Below are 16,029 nucleotides of genomic sequence, written 5' to 3' on the forward strand. Positions count from 1 at the left end.
TGTAATATTTTTATAGCAGATTGACGATCTTTGGACTTTCTATATTGTTACACACAACTGCTTGCAAACAAGCCCTTTGCTCCCCTTTTCCTGTGCACTGTGTCCAGAGCTGCTGCTGTTGTGCTGCTGCCATCAGCTGCTGCTCCTACAAGCTGACGGTGTTGTGAAGCCACATGAACAGACTGCAAAAAGCTGTGAGCGGATGGGAAGGTGGGCAGCATGCTGGGACTGGCTGGAGGGCTGGGTGCTGAGCTGAAGTGGGCAAGGGCTGGCTGTGGGGAGATGCCTCAGTGCTCACCTGTCTGTACTCTGTTGTTTTGGCTTGGCATGCCTATCTTTTCCTTTCTTTATAAAGAAATAAAAAAATAAAAAATAAAAAAGAGGGAGAGAGAAAAAGGGATCCTGCTTGGTTTTGCATGATGCCTTTCCAGTTCCAAGCACTGGTCATGCTTGAATGCCAGGTATGGTGATGTTAAAGGCACATCTTTACCTTTCCAAGTCAGACTGGAGCTGTTACCTCTGTGCAGCCTGCATACTCAAGCCTCTGATTTGGGAAGCAACAAGTAATTCTGTAACCCTCCATCAGCAGACAGTTCACCCACCAGGCATATTTGGGGTTTCACTGCCAGGCAAATGCGAGCATTCATACGAGCTGCCTGGCATGGATTTCTTCTCAGAGACCTCCTATCATACGGTACTTCTGAGAACCACTAGCAAGGAGACAGCATAACCTCTTCTTGCTGAGCTTACTGGTGACTGCAAAGCAAAGCCAGCCTGTGTTCCTGGGAGGAAGTGGGTCTGCCTCCCTGGCATTACCACCATTACAATTCTCTTCTCTGTGATATCCAGCAGCATCACAGAAGTAGTGAGTCCAGCTCAGGGAACTGCATTTGGTACCAGACATGGAAAAAGTGCATGCGACCCAGGTCCAAGTAAGCATAACCAAGGGAAGCTGGACTTCAAATTCATGGCACAGCATCTTTGCTGCGCCTGTGGGTAACCAAGTGCTAATGCTCTCCTGCCAGCTGCTCCTGTCCTCCTACTTCTATCACTTCTTTTCTCTGTCCCTAACAGAAGCAACCCTTTCTGCGCCTTTACTCCTCATTGTTCTTCTCCACTAAGACATATGTCTCTATCCTCTTCCTCATGACCTTGTGTCTTCCACAGATCATTCCTCCTTTCCTTTACCAAGCTTTTCCCCCTGAGAGGTCCATACCATGGCTTGTAGAGCCTCTCCAGGGAGGCAGGCAACGACTGCCCTTCAACATATTCAGGTTCAGGAGCAACCCAAGCTTAATCAGTGTTTGTCACACACAGTTATGCAGAGGACATAGTTAAAAGTCACTCCTATCTGAGTAGCACTTTGTTCACGGGCAATACAACTGCTGGCTGAGGGCATCAGACAGTAAGAACAGTAAGTAGCAGGTACTAACAATAAAAGCTAATGTCTGAAAATCACAAGCATGGATTTTTCACTAAAAGCTATGGAGCAGAAAAGGAGAGTTTTTGTCTATGTCCAGCTATTCAGGTTGACCACAGATTGCTTGCAGTGCACTAGCTGCTGACAATGCTGTTCACCCATTTTCCAAATGCAAGGTAGAAGTGGATCTCTATCCATTCATCCATTTGGACAGGAGAGCTATTTGTAGTGCTCTCACTGGATGTTTTCTAAACATCCAAAGCTGGCCTGAGCCCAATTCCATTCTTTGTTGGGGAAATTACTCTATAATAAGGCTGGTGAGTCACAGCCTGTGGTGAGGCTGCATGTTTTGCTGGGTTGGCACACTCCTGCCTGTCTGATTCTTCCTGTCTTTCAGGTTCTGCTCTCACCAGCAAAAGTAGCCACGGTCACAAACCTTCACACCTTCCTACTGCAAAAAAGTGGGCTTGAATTCTAATGCTGGCCTCATTGTTAAGACATGCAGTCAATGTGATTTCCAGGGCATTTACCCAGACTTTCTGATTATACATGCCAGTGGACTTTAGGTATGAATCTCCACCGTTATTACCTGAGCAACGCAACCAAGTGGGACACAGCAGGGATATCACTCCCAGCGTCTGTCACTGCCTCCCCCTAGAGTCAGAAGCTGTGTACTGATTGTTAATGGGTTAATGCACATGAGAACCACCAGGGGGCCTCAAATAAACAGATTACCTGCATGAATTAAACCTACCAGTACAAAGAGGTTAAAAAGGCTTAAATCTTGAATAAATTCTCCGATTAGAATGAAGCTGTTTTAAAGAGTATGACAAAATAGACCACAAAACCTTCAGCTCTTAAATTCCTCCAGTACCTGGAGCAGTGCCCCTGAAGCGTGAAGTGGCAGAAAATGTATTGATCCCATCAGGGTACCCTACTGTGGGGTGACAGTCCCCTGATTAGACCAAAGAGTCTGAAAGAGCCTGTACAGACAGAAGCCTCTGCCATGTTCCCATGAGGAGGGGTGTGTGGGTTTGGCCAACATCAGTCTGAGGAAGGAGCTGATGGGGCTCCCTGCACTGCAGCACCCTTGGCAAGCACTGGAAACACAAGGTATCCACATGGTGCAATGACAGTGTTCACGCTGTCTCCTCCTGAATTTTATGAAGGAATGTGGCAGCTGTGCTGTGTAGGTTGGAAAAACTGACCTCTGCACAGCCTTCAGGAAGGGCACTCTGGGCAGAAAGAAGGAGCCACGTCACAGACTGCTGGCATGATAAGGGCATTCCACTGCTCCAGATTTCCTGTTGTTAGGGTTATGTTGAACTTCCATGCTCCTGCATGGTTAATTCTTCCCCTCCTTGTTACCCACGTGACAAAGCTTGGCACACAGAGCAGGCCTTGAGCTCCACTCCAGGCATGAAGCCTGTAGCTTGGTGTATAGGCTTGGATCAGCCAGGAATTGCACTGCTTTGTGGCACAGGCTCTCATGTTTACATTATAAGGCTCTAAGTGTAATAAATGAAGATATCTTTTCAAGTCCTTGAGATCCGAACTGTAGCCTTAACGCTTAATATTAATGTTTATTAGGAAGATCAGTATTTGTCTAAAAGAGGACCTCTGACTTTTGGGCACGTGAGTATATGTGGTTTGTTTTTTTTTTCTTAAAAGCACGCCTATTTGCATCAGTGACTTTTTTTTCTGCTGGACTTTGTATGAACCTAAATGACTCCCTGTTGAGTCCTGAGTGACCTTGTAGAAGTCCACCAGGATCTATCATTTATTTCGCTTTGATCCCAGCAGCTTTGGAAAGGACTTTGGTATGTTTACCTTCAAGTTACTCATCTTGTATGCCCATAGTTTGTTTATCCGCTGTAGCCCACTGAAATCTCACCCCCCCTTTTTAACCTGTTAAAGAAATAGGTCAAAGGTGATTTTATGGCCCCTATCTGGGTAAGCATCACCAGTTCCATCAGAGACAACCTTTGACTTTCTCTTGTAAGTCAGCAGCATCCCAGATCTGTCATGCTCTCACCAGTCACCAGCAAGTGGAGAAATCTCAGCCCACTGAGACAAAAATTGGCTCCATCTGAAGCAGATTTAACACCACTGAGGATACAGCAATTAAACCAAAGACAGCCCAGGTGTAATCACAGCCTTCTGATTCAAGAGTGATCATCTGCTTCTACACATCCAGGCAGTTGCATTGGCATTATATGGTTTTCATGTTTTTGATGGGTTGGAGGTTTGACTTGATGATCTTAGAGGTCTTTTCCAAACTTAATGTTTGTATGATTCAATGCTATTAGTGTTCAAGGCTTTCCAGGTGAATTATTCCTTAGCAGAAGAAGGACTGGAAACAGTGAGAAGCAAAGAACTGTTCTGATCCACCAAGACTGACACCCCTTCCCCTCCCCCAAGCCAACCCCCAGCCTCAAATGGGAAGAGGTACAGCATATATAAGCAATAGGCATGACTTTATTCGTGGCGAAGCATACTTGAAATTTGTCTTTTTGTCATGTTCTACTGAACTGACATTTAGTCAGTTCACTAGTGACCTATGATTTCTGAGGAGAGGGTTATGCAGCTAAAGTGACTGTCATTAATTAACAGTGCATCTGAACTTTGATCCCTTCAGTTTCTGCCATTGAGCAGACACTTGATTTCAGTCCCCATGCAAGTCTGGGGACATTTTTATTGGATAAAACTTATTGAGGTAGTCATTCAAAGCTTAAGAGAAAACTACTGTGTCTGGTTCTCCTTATGAAACATGTATGTTTCACCACACGGTTTGCAAAGTGTGAAACCTCCCTCACAACATCAGCCAAGCTATTCATTATATACCATGTCATCAATTCTCCTTCCTCAGAAAACTATTTCTACCTTTTATTTTTCAATCAAGCTGGAATACTCTCCAGTTTCTGCTTTGCAAACCAGTTCAGCCCTTCTGGAAGGTTTGGCCTGCCAGGTGAGAGCTGCCAGTCTGCCTGCTCTGCGCCACTGAAGATGACAATTACAGCAGTAAAACTACATGTGACATTTATATGATGTTTAACTGTAAAAGAAGATTCTCCTGCCTGAGTGAAGGAGGAGAATTTTGCAATGTGCTATTGCAAAAAGCAGCCCTCTTACCCTAGCAGCCATGATTTTGCAATATACAGTAGAGTGCACCTGACTGAACTAGCACTCCTCAACCCTTCCTCCTTAAACACAAGCAATTGCTTGAAGGATGCCAGCTATGTAGCATGGTGATATTAGGAAAAGCAAGGCAGTCATCTTCCTCATAAGGATCCGATATGGACCAATGTTGCAAAACCTGGCTGATTCTAAGCAGCCTTCCCTATACATGCTTATATTTAAAAATAGAGCCTGAAATGGTCTCCTTTGAAGCACTGTTAAATAAATAAACTGCAGAGATGTTCTTTAGCCCAGAAAAATAAATCTTAAAATACTTAGTCTTCACAATGGTAAAAGATCAGATAAAAACATCCAAAACTCCTAGAGGTGAATACAGCATGAAATAGACTTAAATAATTCCAGCCGCAGTTCTGGCTGGCTGTTTTACTGTGTGTGACTAATTTAGGACTCACCCCAGAGAAGCCACATCTTCCAGCTGCCCTGCAGCTCTGCCGCCTTCAGCACACACCACGCACACTGAGTGCTGCCTGAGTAGGGTGCACCCTTTGTCTGCAGTCACTTGGCTTACAGGGATAAAAACTGCCAGGAGGAAATTGGGTTTAAGCAATGGCTTTACCATAAGCTTAAGTATGGAAAGGCACAGGAATATTTTGTTTGGTTGGAGTTTCTGTACTTACATCCAACAGACCGTGACAGGGCCAGAGTTTGCTCAATATAGTTTAGAACAATGAGAATAAAAGTTTCTCATGTTCAGACCTGCCTGACCTATAGCAGTGACAGCTGAGTCCTTCTGCAGGGAAAGTAGGGAAAGGCAGTGATAATTGCACCAACTACCTGAAATAGCTTATTTTCTATGCTGACAAAATTATTTTGTTCTTCGTTATAGGCAGAACCTCTTGCTTCAGTTCCTGCTGCCCAGCTATTTCTTGGCTACCCAGTTACAATAGCCAATGAATTTAGTTGTTAATTTGCTGATACTGATGTTCTAGCAATCCAAATTCTTTTTCAGATCCATTTTGCATCTATTTTACTCTTCCCTTCTCAACCTTGCTGCTTATAATTCCCACAACACAGTGTTCCTTTGGCCATTTATAAATGTGGGTCTGTCTTCCTTGCTGTGATTTTAAAAATATTATATCACTGCCTTCTTATCAGCACCTCCTTGGCATTTATGGTTTTTGATCCTTGCTCCAACTTCAGATCCTACTGAGAGCTGCAGGTGAAGAAATACATGTAGCTCCACTATGTAAAAACTTAACTGATCAGGTTTTGCAATGAGACTAATTAGCCAGCTCCTAAAGATAAAGCATCTGTAATGAAAGATAGAAAAACAAATGCAGGTGTCGCATCAAGCTGTGCTCTAGCTTGGCTCCATTTAATAATGCAGGCTAACTAAATGTCATAGTCAATGGCTCAAGTCAGTCTTCCCATCTTCCTACCAGACAACTTGTCTCCACCTTAATGAAGTAGTATTTCATTACTACAGAAGACTGGGGTAGCAGTTCATCTTCTCATTTTTATGCACCTGTGGAGTTGTAATAGCAGGGAAATGATACCTAGCTCAGCTCTGAAGTCACAGTGCACTTAACAGCCTAAGTGCTGTACCCTTGTCTGTCATGCAGCACTCCAAATTACTTGATCCTTCAGTTCCAAAGCACCATTGCTTTTCCCTGCAGGTGTTCAATAGTACTTGTGATAGGTATATCCTATAGGACTGGTATCATGTCTTACATCAGAAGCATGACTACTGAATAACATTGGTGCACCACCTCTTCAGTTCTGTGATGTCCACAACACAACTTTTTCCACTGGTTCCATTGACAGACAGATAGTACATTCCTCACTCCCAGCCAGAGACCTGCTCCCATGGCATGCCAACAGGAAGAAAGAGATGTCCTCAGTGGAGAAAAATGGTAGACTCCCTTACACAGGCAACTAGACCAACATCTGCTCACATCAGGAAGTATGCATTCCTCAACAGTAGCTTTGGGATGAGAAGAACAGGATGGTCCTTCAGCTGGGAGGTTCACCTTGCTAAGCTGCACACAGAAATGGAGGATCTGAGATATAGAAAATCCCTTCTGTGGGAAACACATCAGCCATTAGATAAGCAGAGGCCCTAGCAGAAGCAGCTTGAGATCAGTGATCATTGTCCAGCTCATGGAGAAATGGGGACAAGTTCAGGAGCATTTGAGAAGACCAAGTGTCTGAGGAAAAGGGGTCAGTAAATTATAAGTCAAATGGTATAACAAAAAGCTTACTAGAATAACTTATTAAATAATCAGGGAACAAAGTAGAATCATAGAATCACCAAGGTTGGAAAAGACCTAAAAGATCATCCAGTCCAACCGTTCACCTATTACCAATAGCTCCCACTAAACCATGTCACTCAGCACAACATCCAATCATTCCTTGTACTGGTCATAAACAAATCCTGTAAAATCAATCTGATTTATTTATTTAACAGTCTTGGTGGATAACAGGGAAGCTGTGAATGTGATAAATTAAGGGTTGTTGGTGTTATTTTTTTATTTTTTGGGTGGGGAGAGGATTGCGTTGGTTTGGCTATTGACACAGTCCTATATAAGAAACCTAAAAAAAACTGAATGTAAATATAACTGCCATAAATGCATACAGAACTGCAGCAAAAGCCCACTTCAAATTGTTACTGGCTGCTTTTGCTGCTCAGCTGCTAGGGTTTGTCACTTGGGGCTGGTGTCTTCTGGGCACGTGTCTAGTTAATTATTTTTCTATTAACTGTTTTGAAAACAAAGTGGGATGCACTCAGAATTAGAGGACTCTGCACTGCTGGAAAGGCTTTCACTCAAACACCATGAACCACGTTGGAAAGCTGCAAACAAGAGTCTAGATGGAGTAAGGAAAGCGACAGAAGATTTAAAAGGCACAGCCTGTGAGATGGAGCTGAATGGGCTTGTGTATTCTTGGAAGAAAGACTAAAGAACACTGTTTTCCCAAGCAGGTGAAAGATTTTTCTCTTCTCTTTACACAGTGTCATATGATGTGAAACATATGATGTGTTCTCAGTGAAGGACTTCAGCTAAAACTGTAGCTCAAAAACTACTGAAAAAGGTTGCATCATGCAAGATACAAGGAATCCCAGCACATAAGAGTTTGTTTGCACATACAGGACTGACTTTTGTAGACCCTCCCCATGTTGGCACAAGTTGAACCAACTTGAATAGCAACTCCTTCAAAACCCTTTTGGATTCCACTTTCTGCTTTTAAATACGCAGCCTAACTAGTCCATGGAAACACACTGAAGCTTTTTAAGCAAGTAATGCAGCTGAAAAGGGACACACCATCACAGAATCACAGAATGACCCGGGTTGGAAAGGACCTCAAGGATCATGTAGTTCCAACCCCCCTGCCTGGCAGGGCCACCAAACATACACCTTTACTAGATTAGGTTGCCCAGGGCCCCGTCCAACCTGGTCTTGAACACCTCCAAGGACGGGGCATCCACAGCCTCCCTGGGCAGCCTGTTCCAGGGCCTAACCACTCTCCTAGTAAAGACACACGGAGAGCAGGGAGTTGCTGTGTGTTCCTGTGCTGTGCATGGCCCAGGCTGCACTCAGCCGCCAGCCCAGCTGTGAAGGTGCTGCACAGGCCTTGAGAAAGCAGTGGGAGCAGATAAACATCCATTTTCACTATCTCTAGTACACCGAGCAAAGATAAGGAGTCATTCGCATACGGGTATTTGTTTGACTGGCCCGAATTTTATGGAGAAGGTATTATAGCAAGGTTAGAGTTTATCTGTCAGTCTAAACAAGCAACCTCTGCGAGAGAAGAAAATGGAAAGTGTCTGAGTGCCAGACCCCGCGTCCTGCGCGCGATGGGAGAAGGCTGAACGCTCTGCTCCCCATCTGCAAACCCAAAGTTCGTCCAATGTCGGCTCGGCAACGCTCCTCCCCTAGGGCTGCGGAGGAACGCCGCTGGTTCAGCTTCGCGATCGCTCCCCCCCCGTTTCCTTCACGCCGCTTTACGGCGCTCCGCCTCGGCGCTGAGCGCCGCTACCGGCTCGTCTCGCAGCGGGAGGGAGGCGGGGCCGCGGCGGCCAATGAGCGCGGGGAGAGCCGCGCTGACGGAAGGGGAGGGGGCGCGGGAGCTGCCGTAAAGCGGGCGGTGGTGCGGGGTAGTCGGTTGCGGCCAGGGCTGCACGCGAGGCGGGCGCTGCCCGTCTGTTGCTGGGCCGCCATGGCGGGGGCGCTGGCCCGTAAGGCCGCGGACTATGTGCGCAGCAAGGAGTTCCGGGACTACCTGATGAGGTGAGTGCCGGGGGGATGCCGCCCACCCTGGGGGTTTGACCTTGAGGTGGGCGAGTGCCGCGAGCTGCGGACGGACGGACGGTGGGCTCTTCTAATGACGTTAGGAAACCTCTCGCTGTGCTGCCTACAGCTGTTACAGCTGCTGCTCGTTGTGCAAGCTCGTGGGAAGGCACCTGCTAGTGTTAGGAACAGCACTGGTTGGGGCAGGTAGGGTGGGCCTGCGTGGGAGAGAGCTCTGGGGAGCAGAACGCCTGAAGCTCGGGGCTCTGTGCGAGGTAGGGAATAATGCAGAAGCAGTGACCCAGATGTAGGATGAGCAAGAGCAGTTTTGCAGTGAGATGGCAGCTAGAGCAGGCCTCAGCAGGGATTCGTTCTGGGGGTATCCTTTAAGCTCAGTGGATGCTTTGTGATGTTAACACTTTGTTACTGTGCTGGCATTCATTTGGAGCACCTATGTTGTGGTAATGGATTGGTCTGCTCTGTAATAAAGGAAGGCAACCGGCTTCTGGAGTAACAAATTGCTCCCTAACACCACCAAGGTTATCTGCTGAAGTGTCACTTTCCATACCAAAGACTTAAAGGCAGCTGCAACAACGACAAAAATCAGCTGTATTTCATCCTGGTTCTGGTCTTGAAGTAAACTAAGTATTATTTAAAAAAGCATGCACAGGATTCTTGCTTTGTAAAATGGCCACTATCTTTAGTCCTTTTGTTATTGGGTGTGCCATGAAGCCAATTGGACCACACAGAGCAGCCGTTCAGCATTGTCTCTGCCCTAGGAAAGCAGTACAAGCTCTTGGTTGTGCTTCATAGGGTGCACAGAGTTTAGCTAACTGTCAGTAAAAGGCTGCAGTCTGCTGCTGTAGCAGAAACGTAGTGTGTCGACTTAAGAACTGTATCCCAGTGTGTTCCTTCCTGAAAGCTCTTGTTTTACCAGGCTGGAGGGGTCTGTGTCTTACATAAAACTTCTCTTTTTAGAGCAAAAGTTTCCTCAGTGCTGTGAGTTTATTCTGTCTACCTCAGAAATTGGTATCTGATCACTTCAGTAATTACAGTGAGGCTTTCAAGTGTGTAATTTCTTAGTGAGGAAAAGAAATGACTGGAGATCTTGCTTGCAACACTTAGATCGTACATCTTCACGCTTGACCTTTGATACATAGTCACAATTGCCCAAAGCAGTGGAGTTATGTAGTGAGTTGTGAGCTGTTATGTCTTAGTGCACTCAGTCCTTGTGGAGGTCCGTCAGGATAAGTAGCTTCAGTTTTGGCTTCATAACTGAAAATTATGAAAGCTGGTGTGATGAACACACGCTGCTTTTCCCAGGTGGCTGTATTTGGCATTACATCACAAACTACCTTCTGGATCTCGTACAAAGAGAAGATAAATTACTTTTAAAACTGTCATAAATAATTAAATGTTTTGCCAGTTTCACTTCTGGCTTCTCTGAAGTGGTGTTTAATAGGAATTTGAATGACTGTAAATCATGTAAATATAGATTTGCCCTAATAATGTCTTGAGGTTTTAAAGTAAGTGTGGTAAGAACGTAAGCTCTAGGTAAAGCTTCTTTTTCTCCTTGTAAACTGCAGCAGCAATGTTAGCTTAAAACAAGCTGAGTGGCATATTAAGGTTTGACATTTTAGTACAAAATGCTCTTTGTCACGGGATTGAATGTAATTGTTGGAAGCCACAGATTTGGAGCTGTATGTCTTCAGGAATAGATATATATGCAGTTGCACAGTATCTGAAATAAGGATATTCCAGCAGTTGTAGCTGTGTTGGCTGCTGAGCTTTGAGGCTGGGTGCTTCTAGAGGAGCTGCATGACCTTGTTCTGCCCTCTTCTGGGAGCATAAAAACTGTTCCAGTTTCACGTGAGCATGGGGATGGCTGCAAGACCCGAGCCAGAACTGTTAGCAGCAGGCAGTGTGGTTCTATTTTAGGCTTCTGTGTGCGTGTGAACAACTTGCAGCTTAGAAAAGTAGATTGGATTCTGTTAGCACAGAAACACTGTGCTGGGAGAATTATTTGGCTTTTTAAGGTTTTACCCCCCCCCCCCCAAAATAAGTGGAATGTGCACTTAGCCTGTAGAATAAGTGGTTAGGTTGGTCAAGGATGTACTAACTGCTTCTTGACTGAGACTGCTGCTTGTAACGGAGCTTGACCTCTGAAGTAGGCCTGTCTACTTACCGTAGCCATTTGGTAGGGTGATCATGGAAAACATTATGATGTGACTAATAGTAGTATAGATCAGTATTAATAGTTCTGGTAATTACACGGTGTCTTAAGTGAAGCCCATACATTCTTGTTGTGTTCATGGCACGTTAGATCACTGAATATGTTATAGCTTACCAAGGTCATTGCCTAGATAAATTACTGACTTGTCTTTCATTTCATGTGAGCATCAATCATAGATGAATTATGAAGGAAACTAATAATTTTTTTCCTTTTTGTCTCCCATTTGTTTTTTTTTGTTTGTTTTTTTTTTTTTTTTTTTGAATGGCAAACAATGATGGCCTACTTCAACAGCACGGTAAGGAGTGGGGAATGGACTTTGTTTCATTTTCATGTATGAGTTCAGTATCTTGTCAGCTTTTTCTGCCTCAGCACTGTTCATGAAGTTGCCTGTATATGAAAAGCACCAGGAGAGGTGCACTAATAATACTTAATTGCAGATCTAGGCTTTATGTGACTGAACATCAGCTCCTTCAGTTCATCCCACAGTAGTCAATAGGAAATCAAAGGGGCTTCACCTTTTCCCACATTCTTCTCTAATTAATCTAACTGGAGCCACTCTTCTATATAGCAGAGACACTGGTAGTTTAGTAGCAACTGAATTACCTTGCTTGACTTAATTCTTTTTGACCAGCTTTACTTCAGACAATAAATGATACTATATAACCATAATGATAATCTAGTTTCAATGCCCCTGCGGTGTGCAGGGACACCAACCACCAGACCAGGCTGCCCAGAGCCACATCCAGCCTGGCCTTGAATGCCTGCAGGGATGGGGCATCCACAACCTCCTTGGGTGACCTGTTCCAGTTTGTCACCACCCTATGAGTGCAAACAGTGACAGGGTTAGAGCCTTAAAGACCCATTTTATGAAACTGAAATTGCCATTTGTGCTTAGACTTAGTGTGATAATGTGGATACGTTTGTCTTAGCCATGATTTGCACAGGAAGACAGTTGATGTGATTAGGTACCTGTTATTGGCCCACTTGCTGTTCTTTAAAAAGTTTCATTAAAGAACTGGAAAAAAGTATCCTATGTACCACTGACATTGTCTGCTGTAAATGCTGTTCTTCTGTTACAGCAAATACTTTGTGCATAAGTTACAGATACATTTCTTTACACTATGTAGCCATACTGTGAAGTATGGATACTATGTAACCATGCAGCTATGCTCAGTTATGTCATTTTCTCATGGGAATCTTCAACTGTTAAAGGTGTTGATTTTTCTATCAGCAGAAATACAGTAAAAATAAATGCATTTGTTGCATCCCTCAGATACTCCTTTAAATCTGAATTTGAACCAATGCAGTCTGTAGACACAAATCATACTTTTTGTGTGTACTGCATGAAGGCCAAACTATGAAAATAGTATGTAATGTAACATTTCATTTTTCTATATAGTTTCTAGTTAAGTTACTGATACAACCTAAATTTGCAGGAAACAAATATGGCTTTTAATCTAGGTCTAATTATTATGTTACAAGCTGATACTCAGACTGGTGAAATGTTAATCTTGAAATTTCAATTGCAAGAAACTTAAATGTCCCTTGACAATTCAAAAATATTAAAATAATAGCCAATATCCCCATTAGAGGAGGAAACAAAGTATAAGCTTAATTGCTATCTGCAAAGCTTATTTTTTCCCCTTCCTCTCCAGCACTTTTGGGGGCCAGTAGCCAACTGGGGACTTCCTGTTGCTGCTTTTAATGATATGAAGAAATCTCCAGAAATCATTAGTGGCCGAATGACATTTGGTAAGTACCAAGTCAAGCATCTTCACAGAATCACAGAATTGTAGGGGTTGGAAGGGACCTCTAGAGATCATAGAGTCCAAACCCCCTGCCAAAGCAGGCTCCCTACACCACGTCACACAGGTAGGTGTGAACTGTTCTCAGTGAACTAAGTGTAGGACAGCAATTCCACACTTAAAGCAGTGTGGTATTAACAGTTTCTTATTAACTGGTGATCAGAACAGATACAGATATTAAAAATCTTTCTATATTATCTTGGAAGACGCTTACTGAATTGCTCAAGAGTTGCAAAGGTCTTTTTGCAGAGCTTTTCAGTAACTTTTTTTGTGTGTGTGCAGAGCCCTGGTGCATAGTTTTGGTTGCAAGACTTAAATATTGTTTTGATATCCTCTGCTACGGCATGTGGTAGTTCAGAATGCATCTTTGCCAGTTCTACTCTTTTCGTTAGTGATACTGATACAATGTGATTGGTGTGAGGCTTAAATATAAACAGTGGCACTGAAGAAACAATAGCGCTTGTTTTGTGGGGTGCTAAAAACACCTGTGGTAGACTAACTCCGTCCAAGCAGTTGCCTGAATGTCAGGAGGCTATTATGGCTCTTAATGTGATAGTATAAGACTTTCATTTTTGAATACATAAGCGACAATTGTTCTGCTTTTTTTTTTTTTTTTGCATGTATATAGCCTTTGTTGAAGTATCTGTGCATTTTAATTTCTTCTGTATTATCGTAAAACAGGTAATTTACTTTATTAAACAGGTACTCTTAATTCTAGTATAATTACAGTTAGACTGATTAAGGAATTTACAAGTTCTTTCCAAGTAATTTTTCTCCCCCAAGTAAAATACTCTTGGGTTAAGGAAATAGATTGCCTCATCTATACTGGATTCTTCTTAGAGTAATTCAATCTATTAATCTGTCCTAGAGATGAAAGACTAGTTTGAATGTCATCTCCTGTACAGCAATAGTGTGTTTTGCAAATTATTTTTGGTGGCAGATATCCAGTTCAGACATTTTAGACAGAAACAAAGCACACTGTAGTTCTGCTTCAGCTGCCTTAGCTCCTGCCACAAAAAAGAACTCATTTACTTTAATTGCTGTAGAGTTTGAAGCTCATCAGCAAACCTAGTATTTTTAAAAATAAAATCCTTCTTGATATTTGCTTTTTTGTCAAATAAAATTTGCTGATTTTGCTGTTTTTATCACCCTATCTGCTTTAAAAAAATACTAATTGAATGTAGGCATTCAGATACAAAATTATGCAGGATACAGTTTGGAGAGTAATGGATGTTTGTTAATGCTTTCTTTTTTTTAGTTACAGCTACTTATTTCTGCTTGTTTCAGTTATACCACAGCAATATAAAGGTTTTTGTTTTTTTTTTTGCTGTTAACTCCAGCCCCACAGTTTCCTATGTAGTAAAACTGGCACTTATCCTCTTTAAGGATCCAATGCAGAAAAATGTATAAGTTTGTAACGCAACTGGGAAACTCAAATGCCAGTGAGAAGCATTTTGTGTATTGTTACATTTTGCTGGTGTGAAAACTTCTCACCAAAATGCATGTATTTAAAATAATCCATTGATATCTATATTTTGCAGCACTGTGTTGTTACTCCTTGACTTTCATGAGATTTGCCTACAAAGTGCAGCCAAGGAACTGGCTTCTCTTTGCATGCCACTTCACTAATGAAGTTGCACAACTTATTCAAGGAGGGCGACTGATCAAATACAGGCAAGTTCTGCTTTAACAATGGGAAGCCATAAATTGATGACGCTCAGGATGCTCTTTCACTAGTTTTTACTTGTGGTGCAAGCCCCTGCATGGCTTCTGGGCCTGTTAATAGGCTTGCAGAAGATAATGAAGAAAAACAAGCTTGTTGTTACAAGTTAAAATGTGACTTGTCTTGCATGTCCTGTGAGCTTTGTAGAGGGCCCACACAGAAAAGGCTGGGAGGTTATGGGTGCGGATGAGGCTTTCAGAAGCTGCTGGCATCTTTGGTTTTTGCTTAATGTATTATATTATTGATCCATATGTGTCTATTTCTGTGACTTATGAGACCGAAACATTCATAAAATGGTGAAGGGGTTGTATGTCTGAAAGATGAAAAGAAACTAAGCTGACCATTCTTGTATGTATGGGGTAGATCTGGGATTTAATATTATGTATTAAATATGTATTAAATAAAAAAATAAATAAATAAACCAACCTTGTTCTTCTCCTGGCAGGTTGGAGAAAAAGAACTAAATATCAGACTTGAACTAAGCCAAGGAATATGTTCATCCTGAATTACCACCAAGGAAGATCTGCCATCTACAGTTGCTGTGACAAAGACAACGGATATAAAACAAATGTACCCGTTGCGAACAACCCCATCAGTAATACTTCTAATTTTATCTTGCCTTTTATAAAAGTACTATACAACAATGGGATCCACTGCTTCTAATGTTCTGTTGCCTTATTTGTCCTTAGTAACTACCCTTCTAACAGAGTTTGTTATTCAAACAACCAGCACTATTTGAAAACCAGTTTCTTATTATGAAAGTAAAATAGCTTGTGGTGGCTTCACAGACTTGCTTTCAAACGAACCTGAGCAGACGGCAGTAAAACAGAACTGTAGGTGGTGGTGTTCCATACATTAATGTTCTTAAAAGCCATTTAACTTGGGTGCATTCATTCCTAGTCTTTTTTTAACTTAAGCAGTGGCTTGCTAATCTACCAGAACAAACACGTAGACACGCAGCCTGGAAGCAGCCAGCTTTCCCTCTTACTGCATGCCTTGTCTCAGTGAAGAGACATAACAGTAACATAATTTTTAAGTCGCACATTACTTAATAAAGACGGTAAAAACAAAAGCATTGCACTGAAGGAAGGCAACAAAGTGTGATACTATTTTTCAGGTAATTCTAACTTGTTTTCCTACTGCTCGAGTTGTTCTAGATGTATGTAATTTTTATTCAGGCAAAAACTTACCTAACTTAACGTGTTTGGAGACTGGGATGTGAAGGACACAAGGTGCCTTTCATTAGGTTTTTTTTTTTTTGATGTTGTTGAAGAGTAATTTTCATGCATGACCTGCCTGGAAGTTACATCATTGTTAAAGATGTAGATGACAAAGAATGTACATGATGGATTTTATTTAGGTGCAGTGTTTTGAACAATAAAACATATTCCAAATGGCAATAAACCTTCTCAAAATTGTGAAAA

General features: G+C 42.6%; 1 protein-coding gene across 1 annotated transcript; it reads left to right on the top strand.

Annotated features, from left to right (window-relative positions):
- The first annotated feature begins 8,524 nt into the window (after window positions 1–8,524).
- Window positions 8,525–16,029, top strand: MPC1 (mitochondrial pyruvate carrier 1). The gene is made up of 5 exons (XM_015857999.1): window positions 8,525–8,844; window positions 11,369–11,372; window positions 12,733–12,829; window positions 14,424–14,556; window positions 15,051–16,029. Exons 1-5 carry the CDS (start codon window positions 8,774–8,776, stop codon window positions 15,067–15,069), a joined length of 324 nt encoding a protein of 107 aa, XP_015713485.1. The 5' UTR covers window positions 8,525–8,773; the 3' UTR covers window positions 15,070–16,029.

Source organism: Coturnix japonica, chromosome 3 (genome assembly GCF_001577835.2).
Source record: "Coturnix japonica isolate 7356 chromosome 3, Coturnix japonica 2.1, whole genome shotgun sequence".
Classification (NCBI taxonomy): Eukaryota; Metazoa; Chordata; class Aves; order Galliformes; family Phasianidae; genus Coturnix; species Coturnix japonica.